The following is a 21,660-nucleotide window of genomic DNA, read 5'->3' on the forward strand; positions in this document are numbered from 1 at the left end:
CTGGTACAACTAAGGTACACAAACAATGCCAATGGAAGCAAAAAGCGTCAATTTTCAATATTGTTGCAGATTTACGACCAAAAATACTTTCTACGCAATGTCGTGTGAGTTTAAAGGAAAAAGGAAGGATTTAATGCATTATCCCGTATACACTATTTTCAACTGTGGTCATAAACTGATATAGGTTAAATTTATTTTCACTAAAGATCTTACCTGTAAGAAGTCCATATTTAATTAGGTCTTCACGTGTGAAGTGTTCCGATCTTCCTTTCGACCGTTTTCTATAGCAAAAAGCGGCAAAGCTTTGTGTACCTAACATACAGTGTTGTACTTTGGCGGGAGAAATGTGCAGTAATACTCCCTATTTAAAGGTATTCTAATAAAATGTTCATTGGGCATCGTCAATGTCATTGTTGGCGATGGCCACAATGACTTAAAACCTCAATAGGTTTTGACTTCTTCTTAAAGAAAAAACTATATTGACTGTGGCATTCAAAATAAACTTTTGGAAAAATAAAGGTTGCAAAAAACTGCTGCATCGTTTAACTCACGCAATTATATCCCTAGAAATATAATTTGAACCAGCTGACGCTGTCGACTACAGTCATTGTCAACTCTCATGTGTCAGTGTCAGTACCTATCCATAAGTCTAGTGTCAATGAATTTCAAGCGCAATTTTTTTCGTTCGGCTCGGCTCGGAGCGGGGTGCGGCGAATCGCAGAACTGGAAGAAAAATGGAAAACTGCAAATAATAAAATCGTAATTGATCATCGTTTGCCAGCAAAATAATAATTAAAACATATTCACATAACTAAAACTATAATTTTGTAAACCATAATTTTTAACAAGGAACATAAAAAATTGCATTTTTCTTTCGTTGCACTGTTCTGCAGACGTGGTATACTATAACAATTATTATCAAAATAAAAATATATTAAATCATTTGCGACTTTGGGAGTATATGTAGCTTTCAGCCTGATAGCTTCTGGTGAGTACCTACTTAACAAACCTGACTTTCCGATATTAGTGATATTATAAGCAGAATTATTTAGCTATGAAAGGTTTTCCTAACTTGTTTTTATACAAGTTAGGAATACCTTTCATAGGTTTTCGTGCTAGATGGGTACCTAAAAAGATATTTTTATAGGTCATATAGTAAATTCTCATGATGAACTTTGAAGGGAGGAGCTTTAGAGTATGATAGAACAGACTACATTATACTTTTTATTGCACTTCTCTCTCACTCAATTATCCTTTTTAAAAATTTGTTACCTACTTACCATTTTCTAAAGCCAACCCTTTTGAAGTGCACTACTGTTGCAGGCCTTGAACCCCTAATCATCTATTTATTCAGATTGAGATTGTAAAGCAATTTTAAGTGTGACAACACTATACCATTTTAGTAAATAGAACCAGCTATACTATTTATTTAATACAAGAAGGTTTTGCTGTATTTAAATTTAGCAATTCAAATTCATAGAAAAATACCTGTCATGCAAGTGATATATGACAATTTGAATTTGTATATCTAGATATCAGTATTTTTTATGATTCTATTCTATCTCAACAGGGAACTGCAATGGGTCTTTGTCAATATTATTCATTGAAAATAATATAATTCTTCACTATGAAAGAGCAGAGTCCTAATATACAAATTGACTTCAATGAACCCACGTCAGATCTACCTAGCAATGTTGGTAAATGGAGTTTGGCCAGAGATACTTCAATTTTGATTAATTCATTTGATTCTGGTCACTCAATTGCCCATCAGAAAATTATAAGAGTAAGTACCTACTTATTCAGAACCTTATTATACTTATCTATATTTTAACATTATTCATGATTTCCAAGGTATGTCTCAGGCCCACAGGAAGCTGGTCAAATAGTCCCAGGATAAGAAGACCCACCTTTTAGAATTCTATCATTGTCTATCAGCTGTCCAGACTAGGTATCCCTTAGTTACCTAATACAACATACATGGGAGAACATAGAGTATGATGGCCTCATATGCCATTGCAAGATGCCCATGCATCCATGGGCTAAGCAAAATAATGCTCAATAGAGAGGCAATGTGCCTATGTAACCAAATGAACTATTTTACCATTGCTTTCTCCGTTTCATCCAAGTGGTGGTGGTGGTACTAAGCATGAGTCAGATTGGTATGCAAAGTCATGTGCGGGAGTAGGATTCGAACCTAGGACTTTTCAATCACATGTGGCCACAATCTTCACCATTCTTCATTGGACCACCCCTTCAATACATGTATTATTATTATGTGTTAGTATGTGTTTTTATATTCTAAATAACCCTGAAAAAAAGTAGGTCCTGTAGGTGTGGTTTTATCTACAATGTTTTAAGTCATTGTAATATTTGTATTATTTATAATATTGAAATATTAATCTATTATAACTTACCTTGCAACTGTTTTACTTTTTTTAAATATTCCAAAAAATTCTAGTGTATTTAATTTTTTCTTTTACATAAAACTGAAAATCTAAACAGTTTGCAAAAAATTGTTGATATTTTCAATGCCACAAACAATTTGCATTTTTCCGATGAGCGTTATGCATACAAATACTTCAATAGCATTTATTTCTTCTCTTAGTAATTGTCGGCTATTCATGAATAAGTCCTGAGTTGGTTTGTTGAAGTTACAATGAACGGCAGAGCACGAGCGCCTGTTATAGAAATATCATCGCGATACGTAAGATACGATTGCCAGTTACCAATCAATTTCATTATTGTAGATACAATTAATTATAATTGGTATTTGTTATTTTATATTATATTTATTTACATATTTACTTAGGAGTAAATTTTTGACGTCATTAAATGGTGTTATCAAATTGATCAAATAATATTGAATTTGTTAGTACCTATATTAGTTGCAAACAATTTTTATATTGAACGATATTCGAAGTATGGTCGTTATCTATATTCAATCAATTAATTTTTCTTTTCAATATAAAAAAAGTGTTTTTTTTTAGAAATGGAATCGGCTGTCGCGGCTGCAAAGATCTATAGTATATTCATTTCTTGCTGTCACAGCAACTATTTTAGTTTTATTTTATTCTGCAAAAGTTAATGCGCTTGATGTAGATAAAACTAATGATGTAAACAATTTAGTTCCGGTAAGTCATTTTTTATTCTCCATGAATTATGCTCAAACTCTAGTAATAACTTACACATTTCTTTATTTAGAAACCTAATATTTGGTTTAAAGAAGTAGAAATTGCTTTTCTTCCCTTTTTTATGCCTTTCATACAGATATTAATTTAAGAATTCATTTTTTTACAGGAACATTTAAAAAATTTATCCCTAGTCAATGAGCCAGTAATGAATGTGATACCCAGTAAAAAGTCAGTTGTAGAAATTGACCAGACAGAGCGGCAACCTCCTGTTTTCAGAGGTAAATATTTAATTAGGTACTATTAATGAAACGACTGTGAACATGTCGATGTTGATTTTTTTTAAATCCTATTTTGTACCAGTACCAAAAATTACCTTATTCAAATGTTAGTATATTTTTTGATAATCACATTTATTTGTATGAACGTAGGGCCGTCAAATGCTCGTCAGTCGGCGGTAGTGGAGAGCTTCAAACACGCGTGGAAGGGGTACAAAGAACATGCTTGGGGACACGACAATGTGAAACCTGTATCTGGGATGCCGTTTGATTGGTTTTCTCTGGGACTAACTATAGTCGACTCATTGGATACGGCCTACATTATGGGATTGTCTGAAGGTGAGCTAAACAAAGAGTTCTGTGTTACAGGCCCAGCGTTCTACATGCTCCAGTCTCCACCAATCTGTGACGATAATATAGCAGATTGTAGTCATACTTATTGTACATCTTGTACACATTGGATTGTTGGCGGCAAAACAGACCAACAAATACGCCATATATCAACCAATGGCCATAAACTATTTTTTATTTTTCAGAATTCGAAGAGGGGAAACAATGGATTAAGAATGAATTAATATTCACAAAAAATAAAGACGTCAACTTTTTCGAAGTCACCATTAGAGTGCTGGGCGGTTTATTGTCAAATTATCACTTTACTAAAGATGTCATGTTTCTAAATAAAGCTGTAAGTTAATCCTTCTTACTTGTAATATGCTAATGATATTTTTATATAAAACTACAAAAGTTATGTTATATATTCCGTATTTTATTATATTTGGTTTATTTCATGAAATATTGACTTGACAACATAAGAAATACAATTGATCGTGGCCTTATCGGTTGTGGAAGAAACCTACTGTAAAGTGTAAACACACCAATATTAAGACTTAGTTGAAATAGGTAACACCCAAAAGAACTGAAGAATGGAATAATAGCTTTTTGCTGCGTGTTCTAGTTTTCACCAACTTCGTTGCGTTTCATTTCCCTACGAAGATTTGCTTCAATGGCGTATAAAATTCTATTGTTTTACTGGGAATTAAGAAACAAAAACAATTAAATTCGTTAGATTTCACTAACTTTTACTTGAAATAGTGAGACTTCATATACCTGTATATTGCTAGTATTTAAGTTTAATTTATATTATCACGCCTGTTTCCCACGAGGATAGACAGATACGAGGTTTTTACTTGCCAGGATTCTGACAGATCTTTCTTGCTCCCTCTATTCTCACCGCTCTCTTCACGCTTTCACTCTGAATATGGGTGTTTCGATTATCCTATAGAAAGAGATCGGCGTGGTCGTGGTATTTTCGGTGAGTCTGAGCTTGACCCACTACAATTTACCTTCGTTTTATACTTTTCGTTAGTCTCTTTCATCCATCCTCTCAACATGAGCCCTAATCAGATCAAGTACTTATCTATTATCCAAAACAAAAATACATGTGAAGCTTAAATGTATAATAAATGTTCCGCAGCAAGATCTGGGAGACAGGTTGATGGCGGCATTCTCGTCGCCCTCTGGGATTCCGTACTCCGACGTGAACCTCGGCATGAAGACCGCGCATGCGCCTGAGTGGTCCCACTATAGCACCACTGCAGAGGTTACTACCGTGCAACTTGAGTTCAGAGAACTCTCCAGAGCCACCAAAGTCCCCGCTTATGAAGTAAGAAATAGATTAATTTTAACAACTATGTTATCAAAACCTAATACTTTAGTTGGTAATTCTTCATGCATTGCCCATCCCAATGCGGCTATTATGATGACCTTGTCTAAATAGGTACTTAGATAAGGTCATCATAATCATTGTCATGTTTAATATCACTACTGCTGTGGGCACGCAAATAGGTAAGACTAACACGCACAGGTATGCGTGTTAGTCTTACCTATTTGCGTGAGCTAGGAACTGATTTCCCCATATTAACTGCTCACTGAGGCCAGAAGCCTCAATAACTAGTACTAATGTAAGACTAAACTCTAGCATGCTTTTTGAAGTCAACGTTTATTAGGTGCTTTTTTAAATAAATCTAAGAAGAGAGAAGGGCGTTGTATATCATTTTATAATTTTGCTAGCGGTGCCCCGGAGCTCCCTGATAAAGTACCATACACGTGTACCAAAATATAGTAGGTTTTTAGTGTAACAGGCATTCGTAAACATTTTGAAATTTTTTCATGTTTAAAATATTATTAAGTTTTAATACTACTTATATCGCGCTTTTGACTGCATGGTCGAAATAAATAAAAACAACGTATATTATCTCAATAAGAGGTTTCTTCAATTTTTAACTTATTTTCTATTATAAATAGGATGCTGCAGCAGCAGTCTCTGAGAAGATACACCAGTTGCCTAAAAAGCATGGCCTTGTACCCATCTTCATCAATCCAAGCACTGGGCACTTTCTCCCTCACGCCACCATCACGTTGGGCGCAAGGGGGGACAGCTACTACGAATATCTACTCAAGCAATGGCTGCAAACTGGAAAGACTATTAATTAGTAAGTAAAAGATAAAACTGTGCTGATTATATTATCTGTCTGATTGTGCGTTTCCGGTATTAAAAAATTGTAATGTAACGTATTAACGTTTATTATAATTATATAATCGTCATAATAACAATACAAGTGTACAATAACAGTACAACAAAATTTATCATAAAATTCCAGTCTTCTTTGCGCCTCATACTGATGAAAATCAATATTAATTAAAATTATTTAAAAAAAAATATTATCTATATATATTTTTTAATTTTAATTCTGAAGCTATATTCTATAAAAAAATGTATTTTGCACTGAAAATTCGCCGAGAGAGTTTGATTCTGGTCAGTAAAATGTTTTCAATGTTTGATAAACAATAGTTGCAGTTTGGATTCTTTGTTACACCACTTACATCCGCTGTAACTTTGCAAATATATGATATGAAATATGTAGCTTAACAAAAAGTTATCATAGTTGTAAATCGACGATAACTCTGGTAAACCCTGGTAGTATTTATTTAGGCATATCAAGTATGCTAACAGTGATGTCATTAATTTTACGACTACCACATAAAGTCAAAGTCTACGTTTTTTGACTAAGTTTTCCTCTACCGGAAGCAAGTCTCGTGGTCTATAGTTTTATGACATACATTGGTATGCAGACAGCTTATGAAACAAGTCTTTTTCTTATCGGGTGTGTCGAGTGTGTTATTGCTAACGCTGGTGTCAGATTGTAAGTCACCTAAAGGCAACTGACGTGAATGGAACAAGTAGGATTGTAATAAAGTCTGGGGTCTTAACTTAGACCACCGCCGCTGTAAGATTTGACACTACTGTTTTCCTGATATGATTCATAGATTACAATCCAACAATGCAGTCTATAAATTATGTCTTTGAAAGTTTTTTATAGCTTACAATAATGTTTTTGATTTATTTTCCTGCGGTTGCCTTATCGATAAGTATTGTTGCACAACTACCTATGTACCGAAGTCAGCACACTATAAAATATGTTTTATTATGATTTTTGAACGATTGTGATATTATTCACGATGAATAATTTCTTTCTTAATATTCTAAGGCAAGCTTTTTTTATTTAAGAATGGAATCTTCCTCGGTTCAGGAATTAGTCAAAATTAACATGCTGAGCAAATGACAACTCGTTTGCTTTCACTGCATACCATTAAATTTAATGGTAAAGTATTACGTGGCAGTATACATAATCATATCAAATGACAATTAGACCAATTCTCGAGGCGAAGGCCAAATGGATCATGTAAAACACGTTACGTTTTAGGCTTAAACACGTTTATGACGCGACAAATACAATGAAAACAATTGTGAATTTTCAATTTTAAGCTTATAGGAATAGTGCGATGTTATGTATGAAACTGCCATAAAGTCGGAATGGTGCTTCGACAATATTACGCGTATTATGTACTCAATGAAGGAGAAAAAATAAAGCGGTAACCGGGAAAACGATGACACAGAGAGATATTACTAGTATATAATAATGTGAAAATAATAATGTGTGTAATGTGCAATTAACAGCTCAAAAATAGTTTTCATCCGCGTTTCATTCGAAATCGTATTCTATTATAAGTACTAGAGCAACGTAGCGGACCTCTGGCTATAGTGCATTGCATACAGCCGAGATTAGTACAACATGCATGAAAGGAGAGTAATTGTGCTGCACATTTTATTAATATCTATCCTGTGAATCGATCAAAATATTGTTAATAAATTGTTATATGTGTTAAGGAATTTGAGTTTGCTTGGAATAAAACACGTTTAATACTCGGTATATTTACTACGATAAAATTCAATTAACAATTCTACTATTAAGGGTTGTAATTTTATTTGCAGTTTGTTAGACGACTATATGACCGCCATGGAAGGAGTGAGGGAGTTTCTAGCGAAGCGGTCATCCCCTAACAAGCATTTATTTATTGGAGAATTGTCAGCTGGTTCTGAGGTATGTTAACATGTGTGGAATATAGATAACATAAAAATACATTGCTGAAATATTGTTTTACTGGGAACTGTATATATTGACATTTATATTTTTTTAGACTTTATGACACAAATCTTGCGTGTGACAAAAACAGACGATTCGCGGATTCGATCCATCCGAAAGAGATCTCTCGCACGTGGAGACGTAAGCGTCATATAACGTGTTTTGTTTATTTTAACATATACTATGAGAAGTTGTTTGTCCGTCCGTCTGTTAACCTTAACACCCTTATTTTCAGGAACACACATATTGAGGGTCTGATAGATAAAATGATTGTAATTATCGTAAAAGTAATCCAAAAAATTATGTTTGTCTAATTTTTAATCAACAAATCGATACTCCCTTGACCGGTTTTTTATATGTTGATTTCCTTACATATTGTAAAAGAAGTCCCCCAATTTGTCGGTCTGTACAATGAACTAAAAAACTACAACGCGGATTTTTGTAGAGAATTCAGATAGCTCAACTTATTTTGTTCATTTTCTGAGCTGTATTTCAAGATAATAAGGTATTATTATATATTATCAGATATTCTGAGAAAATCCAATCAGAACACTGGATTTCTCGTATTTTCATGACATGACTTCGCTTGCAAATAGTAATTATGTTAATATGGTGTTATTATGTTAATATAATGAGCGATTGCGATCATTCAACTTAGGATGTCCGTTACTAATCCGTAACCAATTCAATATAATATACAGTGCGTGGTATAATATTATATAATCTTTTGTATAACTCATTTGTGTGCATGTCAAATTCATTGTTTTACTCAAGCCATATGCAAATGCGGCTGAGGTGCTTAAACTTTAATGGTCATAGTTGTATTGACTAATCATTTATTCAACTAGGCATATGTATATGCTAACAACACAATGTACCACATAAAAATCCTAGAATCAATGTTATTGAGTACCTATCAACAAACACCTTCATCACGTACTTGCATAGGGACAGACAGCGGTGAGCGACTTTATTTTATGTAGTGATAATTAACATTGAAGCGGTAATATCGTGTGTGTGGTCGCGCCCTATTATAAGACCCTCCATACCTAAGACTAAGGGACACAGCCTCAACAGTTGATAGGCAACAACCTATCAACTGTTAAGGCTGTGTGTCCCCAAAGGCCAGGGAGTGCTATTGTTATAGCACTCCTTGGGCTTTGGGACGTTACAGTTCCAAAAACAATCGGGGATATGCGATGTTTACACAGAGAGAGCTAACATTGAACCTTGTGGAAAACTAAACGTTTAGAAATATAATACCAATGGATTTTAGTTTATGCTTAATAAAGACAGATTTTCAAGTCGCTTAATAGCCGTCTGAAAAATTAATACTGACTTGCACTATTTGTTTGATTCCAGACTTTCATTCCTAAAATGGATCATTTGACTTGTTTCTTGCCCGGCACCCTGGCCCTGGGCCACGCAAATGGCCTTCCCGATTGGCACATGACCATGGCTCAAGAACTTATGCAGACCTGTTATTTGACTTACGCAGCGCATCCTACGTTTTTGGCTCCCGAAATAACACATTTCAACATGGTACGTGATTGGAGTATTTATTTGGCATTTTATTGCCCCCGGTTGGCTGAATATTGCTAGATAGAATTTTAAATACTACTAAATACTAATAATAATACTTACGGGAAATACTTGTTATTATTATGGCGTATTGTTGTTGTTACTATATATTATATCATAGTCATAAATATAAAATAAAAACTTTGCCCATTGCCAATCTGAAAAAAAAAAAATACGGAATATTTAATAAAAATCTGCCTTTCTCATTGCAGGCCAGTCCTACAGACGACATGTACACGAAAACAGCTGACTCCCATAGCCTGCTGCGACCCGAGTACGTCGAAAGCCTGTGGTATTTGTATCAGGTCACTGGCAACACCACCTACCAGGAATGGGGCTGGCAGATATACCAAGTTTGTATATACAATTTATACTTTGTGCGAAAAGTGCTGTATATCCTTCTCAGTACTCTTAACTACTATGTATGCATAATCCCATAAATATATATTCTATAAATAAAATTTATAAACTCACTCCAGAAGACCCATCAAAAATCAGGGCATAAATCCATCTCTTCAATCCTGCTATATCTAGTCCTGTCGTCCACATTCACTAAGTATGAAAATTTATGAATAAGGATAAAATAGTCCTTCAAAATATCTAGTTATTTTTTAATGCTAACGTATATCAACAGGAATATACACAACTATGTGGCTATCTACCAATGTGAGCGTAATGACTATTTACCTATATATTATCAACGTATATTTACCTATATATTATCGCAATCAATTTATAGGGCGTCTTGTTAAATTTTTGTTGTAGTTAGTGTGTTAGGTAGTATTGTTTTACAGTTATGATTTTTTCTCATTCTTGCCAACTTACCATTTGAACTCGTAGATAGTTAAGTACATCGTAAGTCATCAGACGCCGATGACTTGAGGAAAATCTGCAACCAATGTTAATATAACACATAATTTATCATCACCATCAGGGGTTCGAGAAATACGCCAAAGTACCAAATGGGTATACGTCGCTTGGGAATGTGAAGTCGGAAAAGCCACTACAACGCGATATGATGGAGTCCTTCTTCCTGTCCGAAACACTCAAATACCTGTACCTTTTGTTCAGTGACAACAGATATGAAATCGACCTGAATCATTATGTCATGAATTCAGAAGCCCACCCACTGCCGATACATAAAAATTAACATCCAAAGACTTTATTTTGTTGTAAATGTTAGTCCTGAACATCTAAAAACTAGTACAGAAAAGACTGAATGAAGATTGTATATTACGGTAGAAAGAAATACCTATGGTTTACTTGTTATTATTTTTCTCCCTGTTATTACGAGACCAATAATTTTAGTCGCACTTTTTTATAATATACTTACTTAATATTGTTTATGTAATAAAATGGAGATTGATTACATGCAAAAAATGCAAATCATGGAAATTTTGTGCAAAATTTCTTTGTTTAGCATATTTTTATATAAGTATGGGAATTTACTTTAATTTGAAATTGTAAAATGACCATGAATTTTGTTTATCTTCTATGACTAATCAATGTAAATTGTGTAATATATTTGTAATAAATTAATTCTTATCTTAATATTTGCATTAATTGTATCTATTGTAATTATATACTGCAGTACAGCTTTTTAACACTTTTAAATAAGGATGATGACAAGTCAAAGATTTACCGATTTAGATCAATGTACACAATATACGAAAAATATAATTGTGCTATTTTCGGCGTATAGTTTATGAGGAATTAATTTATTATATTTCATTAAATTTTTGAATATAAAGTTGATTTAACAAAAATACGGGAAATAACCTTCAGAAAATACCCGACATGATATTTATACATTTCGGGTAATTTCTGAAAGAAAAGTTATGTATCGCACATGCATTCGTTGTATTGCACATGCAATCACAGACATACCTATTGTACAGAATAACTTGCAAACGAATAATTTGCAAACGAAATATTTAATATACAGGCAGCTATCATGTGTATTATCCAGTATAACTTTTAAATGTATTAATAGTAAATTAACCATCCCTATTGTATGACATGGGAAATGGTTAGGTGTACATAAAACTATTTCCTTCGTATTTATTCCAATTAACAAAACCATATAACATATATAAAAATCCAGTAACATTATACAATACTATTTCAATTTTTGTATAGTACCATTCCTATTATACATTTATTTTTAAGGTACGCGCTTATAATTGTTAATGTTTTGTAATTTGAATATTTTTATATGGTTTTGCCATAGATATAAAATGTATTAAGTCGATTACCAAATGTACTTACTTTATAAATAATAGAATTGACGTGATTTAATAAATGCATTTTGATTTTTAAATTAATTTATGACAGTCAAATACTAAAATTGATGTATGAATGTATTAATGTAGTCAAAGCTACCTACGTGAAGACGAGAACATGTCAATTTTGATTGGTATTGTAATATTTAATTGTTTATAAACATATAAACATAATTTTGCGAAGGCCATACTGTGTACCTTCATAGTTTGACCTTTGCACGACGCAACCTAAGCTAGACTGCATCACAAGATTACCTCTTAACTCATTCTATATGGGTTTGGTACATGTAATTAAATATTTTACTCCAAATATGATACCCCAATCCGCTACTACTCCACAGTGACTTGGCTTGTTATTAGGCGAAATTGTATTTTTTACTTTCTATTTAAACAGTCTATATTATTTTATCAATCTATATTATTTAGATGAAACAGTCAATATTATAGAGACAATATATATTAATAGATTGTTTTTGGTATGAAAGCCAGTTTCACTTTAATTTCCACAGGAGCAGAGATACGTGGTCATAATATATTGTTTACTTGTTTTATATTGAAAAATATTTTATGCATTTTCTTGTATTTTAATTAACCAATGAAAGTATTTTTCGTTCGTTATTTCCTTGATTGTATATTTGGCTATGTATGATATAGCGTTTTGCATTAAATCGAATCAATAAATTGTAAATATTTTTTCGGGCATTTAAATAGCCCGTTATATAACAATCTACCATTAAAATACTACATTATGACACAAAATGAAAAATCTTAAATCTTTTTGTATATTTAAGTACTTTCATTTTCTGTCAGAATGTGATGTATATCCTTTGGTCTAAGCAAGTGATTGAGTGACTGTGAACTTAATTTTTGGTACTACTAAAGGTGGGTTGCAACGTAAACTTCCATTAATTTAAACGTGTGCAGAAAAACGCAAAGTACGCCATTCGTCCAAACCAAACGTCAGCGGCGTGCCAGTTAAAACCAACGTCAAATTTTACGGGGCAACTCACCCTAAAAGTTGTGACATTTTTACTATAGTGTGACGTGGTAACAGGTTAAAATTTCTTTCGATGTCATCTCTAGAGTGACGTAAAAAAATTTTATTTTAGTTTTTTTAAAACCTAATTATAATTAGTTACCATGAAACTAGTTGCAGCACTAAAAACTTAGTGTGCACAAGCGGTAGGGTAAAGTACCCTGTAGCTATACGTAAATCATTTAGTGAATTTTAATTGTATGAATTATATACTTTGTAAAATATTTAGATTAACATTGACTAACGTTGTGCTATTTTACAGTGGTTGTAATAAATGTACAATTTGAGATTACAATTTCATTACAGGACTTCATGGTTTATTTTATTTTAATCTATTAAATATTATGTGACAATTATTTTAATCTATTAAATATTATGTGACAACTATAAATGTAACAATAACCCTGCATCTTTTTACAAAAATATAAATAAAGGTATATTAAAAAAAAACGCAAATTTACTTTGTTAAAAAAGTATTTATTATCTAATATCAAAGTACAAAAAGTACCTATATAATGCATATTTGCCTTGTTAAACCGACTAGTTTAACAATACTTTGTCACGAGATACTATATGAGATCATTATCAGTAAGATTGATCCCATAAAAATTAATATATAAATTCAACTTATTGAGCACCTGTTCAAATTTATAGAATGTAAAAAAGTTATAGAGAATTAAATACAATCTCGTTTCTTATAAATTAAAAGTACTACTAAATTTATGTATATTTGCAAGTATCAAAATACATGTAAATCCATGAATAGAAAAATATAATTCGTTTCAGCTTTGTATTCCATGGAATGTAAATTTTATTAAAATGAGAACTAATCATACAGAACAAGACTTTATACATTTATTTTTTGTTATATTTTAGAATCATAGAATAAATTTTGCAAGACCCTCTGTCTGTTTGGACTGTACTGAAATCAACAATGTACAGAAAGTAGCTTAAACACTACCAATTTATAAAAATGCATTTGACTGTATTATTCTGTACTTTCATTCTATTCAGACTTGATTTATTTGAAATGAATCCTAAAAAGCTACATCAAAAATTAAGAAATATAGGCAAGTAGTAAAAACAGAAATTAAAACATTCTAACAATAATAAGGTCTAGAAGACTTAATACAATGATATATCAAATGGCAACTTAGCTATTTAAGCCTAATTAGAGAACTTATAGTATTTGGGTTTATGAAATATGCAACAATAGTGGCATTACCAATAATTACTCATGAAACTAATTGAAATATTACCAATAAAATTAAAATGAAATGGTTAATCAGTATTTGATCAGATTTTTGTTTTTGAATACATTTTATAATGTACCTAACCTCATGTATACATAAATATAAAAGGTCAGATCTATAGCAAAAAACAATTATTTGTTTTTTCTGCCTCAATATCCATCAGTATAGTTTGCACAGAATAAATCTAGACAAGATTTTTTCTCTGACAACCATGACCACAAAGATTCACACATACATTTTGCTTCTCGTACAAATTGTTGCTATGACATACACACAAACAGGCAAGATCATACTCACTCCATATTTACTATGATACATAGGTTAAGGCATATTTTTAATAGCTATACTATCAGACTATCAATAGCTGTCTGAGAGAAGTTGCTGCCTTTTTATTAATTTCTTCCATACAAACTATAGTGAACTTTAGTTTACATTAGTACACAATCACAACACTGAAGGGTGTAATATAGGCATTCAATACAGCAGTCCTTCTCTTCTATGGAGGATGCCGTAGAGCGGGCTTTGTGTGGTGGGGGAGGTCGTAAGTAGACACTGTCTACATTGTCTCCAAACTTATCTTTATCCCATTTATTTTCAGATTTATTTTCAATGTCTTTGTTCTCCAGATAGTCTTCATCTCGGTCTTCTTTTTCTTTTGTGTCTCCAGAACCATCCTTAAATAGAAAATTATGGTTATGGAATAAGAAATAGGAGTAAAAGGAATGATACTCCATTGACCTAAAAGGCCTCTGAGATCAGGGATATCAGATAACAACATACATATACATAGGCTAGACTAGTGTTTATAATTCAAAATGATAATTTTCTCTATGCACCAGCAATATAGAATATAACACTGCTTAACCAGTAATATATGTATATTACTGCTGTTTAGCAGTAATATGTTGTAATTCTATATCACTGGTGTGCAAAAATTTTAAAATGAATGGTATTAACTAATATAAAACCTTAGACACTTTTAAAGAAGTACAGCAATCATATTTTGTGCACAATTAATTGGTGACAATAAAGTTACCTTATTCTCATCTTTTTCGAACTTCAGAAACTCTTGCTTTTCTTCTGGTTCTGTACCTACACAATCAGGTGGTGGTAAATCTACTGCCGCCGCAGCCACTCCAGCACTAGCAATTGTTGCTAATGGTGCTTTGCTCCTTTCAGGGACCAACAAATTGGATTCTTCTTCTTTCTTCTTGTATAGATCGTAATCAGGGGAGTCTCCAGACATACTAGAAATGATACGCATAAAAATGCTTTAAAAGTCGATTGAACAAAAATACTAGGTCGTGACGTGCGGACGCGAGAACCCGAATGCTGACTCGGTAATGCTAAAGTAGATCAAATTACTGCACGACCACACATACACTATGGATTGGAAATACGTAAACAATAGACTATAAAAGCCTGCACGGAATACTTTTAATTACCTTACTAAAGTAGATGATTCTATTTGTTCTCCAGACAAGCGTCGCCATGTGCTAATGATTGTCTGAAAGTTGTTGTTCTCTTGCATCTTGATGGCGAAAAAATCATCGACCAAAAAGTTTGAGTTCAATAAAAAGTAAAAAACTTGAATCAAAATCGACTTTGCATAAAATACAGAAATTAAGTCGGGTTAAGACTAATATAACTTAATTCATCAAGTACTGAAAATTTCAAAAGCTTTTCGTACTAGAGAATTTAATTTTTATGTCACCTCACCCACCTCCTTGTTTATCTTACGAAACAAAACAAAGCTTCTTCTAGGAAATGAAATGGTGACAGCTTACAAAGTCAACGATAATGACAGCTAACCTAACCGTCTCAAAAATACCACAAACTACATAGATGTGTCAGTGGCGTTTGGTTGGGCACTGAACGGACTGGCTAAAAGTTAGACGTGCGAGCTTTTTTTATAAAGGTATTACGTGTGTTTTTCCATGCAATGTTCTTATATCTGTGGATTTAGTCTCAGACATCAATACGTACAAATTTTGTAGATAAGTGAGTATTACTGCGCATTTATCCCGCCAGAGTGCAGCACTGTGTGGTTGGTAAACAAACGCGTAGCCGCCTTTTGCTAAGTTGATGAAACGTTTAATTGAGAGTACTTTATTCATATTTTCCTTCGTAAGCAATCATTTGTGAAAATAAACAACAGTGTTGCATATTCGGGTACTGAAATATTGGGGAACATCGTTTTCCAAAAGTTAAAAAACTTCGAAAACTATAAGAAACCGCCACACGCTGCAAAATTTTAGAGCCAGTAAATAGTCAAAAATATGCTCGGAACACTTCACACCTGACGACTTATGAAAAAATTGACTTCATACAGGTAAGGCTTTCAGTCAAGTTTTACACCACGGTTGACCAAAGAATGCAAAACTAACCTAAAATGGTGCTGACACTGAAGTCTTAAAAGTGAACTCAAAGGCGCTAAATGTGAAGCTAAAAATCAATGTGAGTGTTTATATTTTTGATTTGAGTAGTTTTTGGGTGGAAGTGGTTAGTTAATTATGTTGTAGAAGTGATGGTCGAAAATAATATACGTATCCCAATCCCACAAATGGTGCAATGTGATATCAATAGCGTTCAATAATTATAATAAAGGTATTGTGTTTTACAATGGACTTGAATAATTTAGCAAATTCGTCTTGTATGTGTTCACTTTGTGTTCTGAAGCCTATAATATTCAATAATCCACTAAATCCGTATTTTTTTTTTCAAACTCGCACCACGATTGTGAAGAAGATATTTTAGTTGTAAATCTTCAAAAATATTGAAAATTGACGCTTTTTGCCGCTATGGCAAAGTTTGTTAACCCTAGTTCTACCAGTAGCGCCATCTGCGCCGAACTTTGCGTAATATTCACTAATTCATGAAATTAATAGGTAGGTACCTGTACGGAGTACGTACAGCGTACGCGCGTTAATAGACTAACTCACTAGGCAAATTATCATTGAAACAGGAAGGGATGCACGCTGAAAAGGGAGTCCAATAATTTATTCAACACGTGTTTGTTGAATAAATTATTGGATATAGTAAAACAATGGTTTTACTATGTCCAGTCTGCTATTTTGTTTAGCATGGGATGCGCAGCCGGGAAGTTGTATGGAAACATTCTGTCGTTTTTAGTTTTCTTTATCTTCGCTATATAAATATTATTTATAGGTATCGAACATAAAACTAAATTATTTGTCCTATGTATTTCGTGTACTAATTCCATGAAATTTGACTTCACCACGGATTCATGTATCTCTTTCTTTTACGTATACCTGCATCCCTGTCGGTTGCAGGGAGAGATTGCATAATTATTATCTTGTACAGACACAGACCAGTTTCAATTTTACTTATGTAGGTTTACAGGCTATTTACCCGCAGCTTCGTCAGTGTGAAATAGTTACTTTTGACAGCATAATTATATTTTTTTGTAATGTGTTTACCCGTGCCAGATTATAATTTTTTTATGTAAGTAGCTCTCAGGTCCCATTGCTGTGCAAAAGTCTCAAAAGATTAATTGTAAGACCAATATTTTACAGACCATCTGTGTCACTCTCTCTCACCACCGCTTCGACTGTCACGTTTCTGTTCATCTAAATAAGTAAGTACCTCGTATGGGAATGATTCCTTTGGAACCTTGTCTAACAATATACTAATTTATCTATTTGTAACTTGATTTACGAACTTACAATTTGTACATTGATGGTGTCCTATTAGAATAGTCATATTTGTTGTTGTGGGGAGTGTAGACAGCTTCTTTTTTCTTGTTTTTCCTCGTTGGGATCCATATAATGCCTAAACTTACAGAAGGCTTGCTGCTTTTCGGTGGAGTAAACGATGGGTAGCTTCTACTGACACTTGAAGATTCACTGGAACTCTTCCCTCCCAAAACAGGCATAGACGATTTGTTGACTTTTGGCATAAGTGAGTTTCCACTACTTTTACCGGAACTTTTATCGCTTTTCCCATAAGATGAGGAACTTTTGCCAAATGTGGACTGCATCTTCCCGAGTCCGGATCCACTCTTACTGGTGGAACCGGCTCCTGACTTCTGATTTATGGGAGCCATTGTGAAGCCTGTAAGAAGAAATTATTGTCGCTCTATATAATTTGTTCTTCAATTTAATTTAATATGAACTTTGTTTGAACGGCGAAATTTTTTCATCAGGTCCGAAACTACTGAAAATTATCTTATTTTATATAGGTACTAGCTTTTGCCCGCGGTTTCGCACACGTGAATTTCTGTTTTTAAAAGGAGTCGTAGTAAAATTTCAGTTAAGTTCTTCTATAGCGTATTCTAAATGCGTATGGCGTATATAGTTCAGCTAAACTATAGAAAATATTCTTTTTCAGGAAACGTTACATTTGTACGAAGTCGCAGGCATCAGCTAGTTTAATGTAATTTATATTCACAGATATAAAATAAAAATCTCTGGTATTATTATATTTATTAAAAAATAATAATCTTTAAAGGGACGGACGCGTGTGCATGGACGGTATGTATAACTAAGTATATCGATGTGATTTGATGTGAGTAAGACATTTGTAGATTTTGACGATTTTTTGTATCTGCATTTTTAAGTCTTTCACTATTAAAATGTAATGTACATAAAACACGTTTTAAAAAATCAAGTAAATTGGGTATGCAAAAATGTATTCTACTGAAGTGAGTGATTTGTGTACGAGTAGGTACATTTAAGTGTTGACCCTTGAAAAACCTAGGTTAAACGTTTGGTCCATTCATATTTGCATCATAATAAATACGTTATTAACTAGAACAATACTCGTATAAATCATGTCGGACACTTTACGGACGGATAACTTGTTATGGGATTACAGTTTCTAAAGCTTGTAGAAAGTATGCCTTATAGGTAAGGCTTCTCAAGTCTCTACGTGACTCTACCGTACAATCCATACTGTAAGTAACAGGTGGTCTGTAGATGTACGTATCGGAAATTATATTTATAAGTACCTAGATAAAGTTAGAAAAATTATGTATGTCGATTTTACTTTTCTGCAACTATTCTTGGGGCGACTTAGGCTAATTTATTTAAATATGGAGAAATGTTTCTGCCCTACTAACACGAGTCGAAATCGTGATTCGTGTCGATATTATTTGTGTGTGTTGATGTTAATCTTTGGAATCAGTTTACATTTTAATTTTAAATGGTTATTATTGTTTTTATTCATAAATACACCATTGATTTGAACTTTTATAGGTAGTGCTTACCTCAAGATTTGCTAAGAAAAGTTTAGTTTAAGAAATTAATAGGTATTAGAGTTATAAATCATTGTTCACACTATATATTCTCTTATTATTTCACTATTTAAGTAGTTAGTTACAGTAATAATGTTGTCTTTGATAACAGCAATAGGTCATGTAAGTCACGTCTCTTATTTATTGGCCGTGAGAGCAGACTAAATAAATGTCTAATAATTTGAGATGTAAAGTGGAACGTAATAAAACAATTTAGACATACCTATAACTGATCCGTGTCAGGTTGGACGACGATTAGAGGGAAACCATATAATACACAAAGGTATTTTCGATTTCACTCGCGCGTTTTGTTGGTACTGGTACGTGTAACACATGCGTGTGCGCAGAGCGTACACTTTGTCGACTGGTTTTCTGCGCCGTGCCATGCCACCTGTTTGGTTAGAAATACCTATTACTAAGTTAGCTATTCGTAATATTCAATTAAGCTTATGAAAACAATAATTTTATCATTTCAAACAAATGTTGTACGTAATTTTTGTTTGTGTGAGTCCATATGAATTTTAGACTTCCTTATAAGGTGATAAAGCTGCATAATACATTTCTGAAACTATATCACGTACGCCGATATCCGTATGTATAATCACAGAGATCACAGAAAATTTTTCTTAACTTTTATGGTGTACATTACCTACATACATTTATGAGTACATAAGTATTTTACTTAAATACTTATAATAAATTTATTGTCAATAAATCGATCGAATAAAACGAATAAAGTAAGAAATTTATAGGTACAACAAAGCTGTATTATAGTTTCTTACGAGTTAAGTCATTATAAATAGAATATCGAGGATATCGAAGGAAGAGACCTTTTAAAGCTCTGACTCATAATAAATAACTGTCTTCTTGTTTCGTTCGCGTAATCACTATATAGGTACATGTAGTGTATTACCACTATATATTTTTTATACATTGTTACTTATATCCAAGCATGTGGATATATAAAAAAGATCTTTTTTTATTTATTTACATATCTTTCAACAACATTTATTTTATACGTCTAGTAGGTACCTACTGTAACTGTTTGTCTACAATTTAGCATATTCAGTTTGACCCACTTTTTTCTGTCTGATTGAATTATTATATTTCAAACAATACCTAGCTAAGTTATTCGTATCTACATACCTCTTTATTACTACGTAGATACATGAGTCAGTTTATTACCTACCCGTACCTACTTATTCAAATTACTTATGTGTAGGTTAGGTATCTACCTAAGTACCTACTTTCTTAAGCCATACCCATTGCGATTGCATACAAGATTTATTATATTTATATTTATTTTTATTGCGTACAAGATTCATTTTCCTACTTGATAAAGTTTTATGAAGTGGACAAGAAAGGCTCAAAGGATTAATGTAAAAATTGGATGAGATTAACTTTTTTACATTTGGAACAAAATTTAGTCTCTTTTTGAACACGGTCTTTACCTATATTCATGTTAAATTTCAACAAAATCTGTCCAGACGCGAAACAGACAGACAGATAGACAATAGCAATTATAATATGAATATACTTATGGAAGGGATGGATCAATCATCGTCAAGACAAAATATATTTAATGGCTAATTTAGTGAGCGAACAGGTTAATCCCTTCTAAATGGGCATGCATGACATGACTTTTGCACTTGCCAAGGGCATAATCGCATCAATGTGGACCTACATAATGATTGCAAGAGTAGGTAAGTAGTTTACTTACCTGTTGTTAATTTCCTGTTAGGTACCTATGTAAATTAGAGAAAATAACTAGGACGCTTAGGAATTATTTTGATGTTTGTAGTCACTTGTTTTCTTTCGTACTTATTGGATACCCATTGACATAATGGTATTGTCTTATATAAAAACTGAGAGGCAACAGCAGCTGTACTTTTCCAAAAATGGTTTATGTATGGCTGATCATAAAGCCATAGTTGGATCTGTAAAGTTTAGAGTTTTTAGGAATTCTTGTTTTGAGGCAACGCGTGTCTCGCCGTCGTCGTTCAGTAAATGTACCTACCTATCTATTATTCCATCAAATTATAGTTACAAAGTGTATTTCAAACATTGCACCGTGATCATTGGAAATAGGTAGTTGATCTACAAGTCCTCAACTGTTGAAAGTTGTTTTATTCGACACAATGAAAATCAAAACAGACCATATTACAACTTCACAACCACCTCGCTTTAGGCTCAATATAGGTTCGTTCGTGACACATGTCTATATTTAGTAATTGTCAATTAGATATAATTGCTTTAGTCGTCTCAACAATTACTGTACTCAATGGACTACAATAACACATTGACAATAGAACTAGAGAATGCCACATTCAGATGTGCCTATTTAGGTACCTACTTACCTAAATT

General features: G+C 32.9%; 2 protein-coding genes and 1 long non-coding RNA gene across 6 annotated transcripts; 2 read left to right on the forward strand and 1 right to left on the reverse strand.

Annotated features, from left to right (window-relative positions):
* Positions 1–663: 663 nt before the first annotated feature.
* Positions 664–13,100, forward strand: alpha-Man-Ib (alpha-Mannosidase class I b). 2 transcript variants are annotated; one of them, XM_053767953.2, is made up of 12 exons: positions 664–988; positions 1,571–1,783; positions 2,988–3,131; positions 3,298–3,409; positions 3,560–3,745; positions 3,943–4,091; positions 4,881–5,069; positions 5,711–5,898; positions 7,740–7,848; positions 9,253–9,432; positions 9,684–9,824; positions 10,406–13,100. In XM_053767953.2, exons 2-12 carry the CDS (start codon positions 1,628–1,630, stop codon positions 10,619–10,621), a joined length of 1,770 nt encoding a protein of 589 aa, XP_053623928.1. In that variant the 5' UTR covers positions 664–988; positions 1,571–1,627; the 3' UTR covers positions 10,622–13,100. The 2 variants fall into 2 exon arrangements, with proteins under 2 accessions (XP_053623928.1, XP_053623929.1); XM_053767954.1 differs by lacking the exon at positions 664–988 and adding an exon at positions 2,606–2,704 and having other exon boundaries at positions 1,668–1,783.
* Positions 13,101–13,245: 145 nt separating this feature from the next.
* On the reverse strand, positions 13,246–19,678 carry LOC128682917 (uncharacterized). 3 transcript variants are annotated; one of them, XM_053767955.2, is made up of 4 exons: positions 19,520–19,678; positions 17,729–18,116; positions 15,079–15,289; positions 13,246–14,716 (listed from the first exon to the last, which is right to left on the reverse strand). In XM_053767955.2, the coding sequence occupies exons 2-4, from the start codon at positions 18,106–18,108 to the stop codon at positions 14,471–14,473; spliced, it is 837 nt and encodes a 278-aa protein (XP_053623930.1). In that variant the 5' UTR covers positions 18,109–18,116; positions 19,520–19,678; the 3' UTR covers positions 13,246–14,470. The 3 variants fall into 3 exon arrangements, with proteins under 3 accessions (XP_053623930.1, XP_053623932.1, XP_053623931.1); XM_053767957.1 differs by lacking the exons at positions 17,729–18,116; positions 19,520–19,678 and adding an exon at positions 15,766–15,935; XM_053767956.1 differs by lacking the exons at positions 17,729–18,116; positions 19,520–19,678 and adding an exon at positions 15,488–15,935.
* On the forward strand, positions 15,925–18,498 carry LOC128682918 (uncharacterized). The gene is made up of 3 exons (XR_008406224.1): positions 15,925–16,043; positions 16,375–16,499; positions 18,393–18,498. It is a non-coding gene; the product is annotated as an uncharacterized LOC128682918 (long non-coding RNA).
* Positions 19,679–21,660: the final 1,982 nt, after the last annotated feature.

This window comes from Plodia interpunctella, chromosome Z (assembly GCF_027563975.2).
Source record: "Plodia interpunctella isolate USDA-ARS_2022_Savannah chromosome Z, ilPloInte3.2, whole genome shotgun sequence".
Classification (NCBI taxonomy): Eukaryota; Metazoa; Arthropoda; class Insecta; order Lepidoptera; family Pyralidae; genus Plodia; species Plodia interpunctella.

Excerpts from the sequence above, each read along its gene's own strand:
- alpha-Man-Ib (XM_053767953.2), top strand. The coding sequence starts at position 1,628 with ATGAAAGAGCAGAGTCCTAATATACAAATTGACTTCAATGAACCCACG. Across the intron at positions 3,132-3,297 it reads ATGTAAACAATTTAGTTCCG|GAACATTTAAAAAATTTATC; the intron begins GTAAGTCATTTT and ends ATTTTTTTACAG. Across the intron at positions 4,092-4,880 it reads TCATGTTTCTAAATAAAGCT|CAAGATCTGGGAGACAGGTT; the intron begins GTAAGTTAATCC and ends AATGTTCCGCAG.
- LOC128682917 (XM_053767955.2), bottom strand. The coding sequence starts at position 18,108 with ATGGCTCCCATAAATCAGAAGTCAGGAGCCGGTTCCACCAGTAAGAGT. Across the intron at positions 15,290-17,728 it reads ACACCATCAATGTACAAATT|TATGTCTGGAGACTCCCCTG; the intron begins GTAAGTTCGTAA and ends TATCATTTCTAG. Across the intron at positions 14,717-15,078 it reads TCGAAAAAGATGAGAATAAG|GATGGTTCTGGAGACACAAA; the intron begins GTAACTTTATTG and ends TTTCTATTTAAG.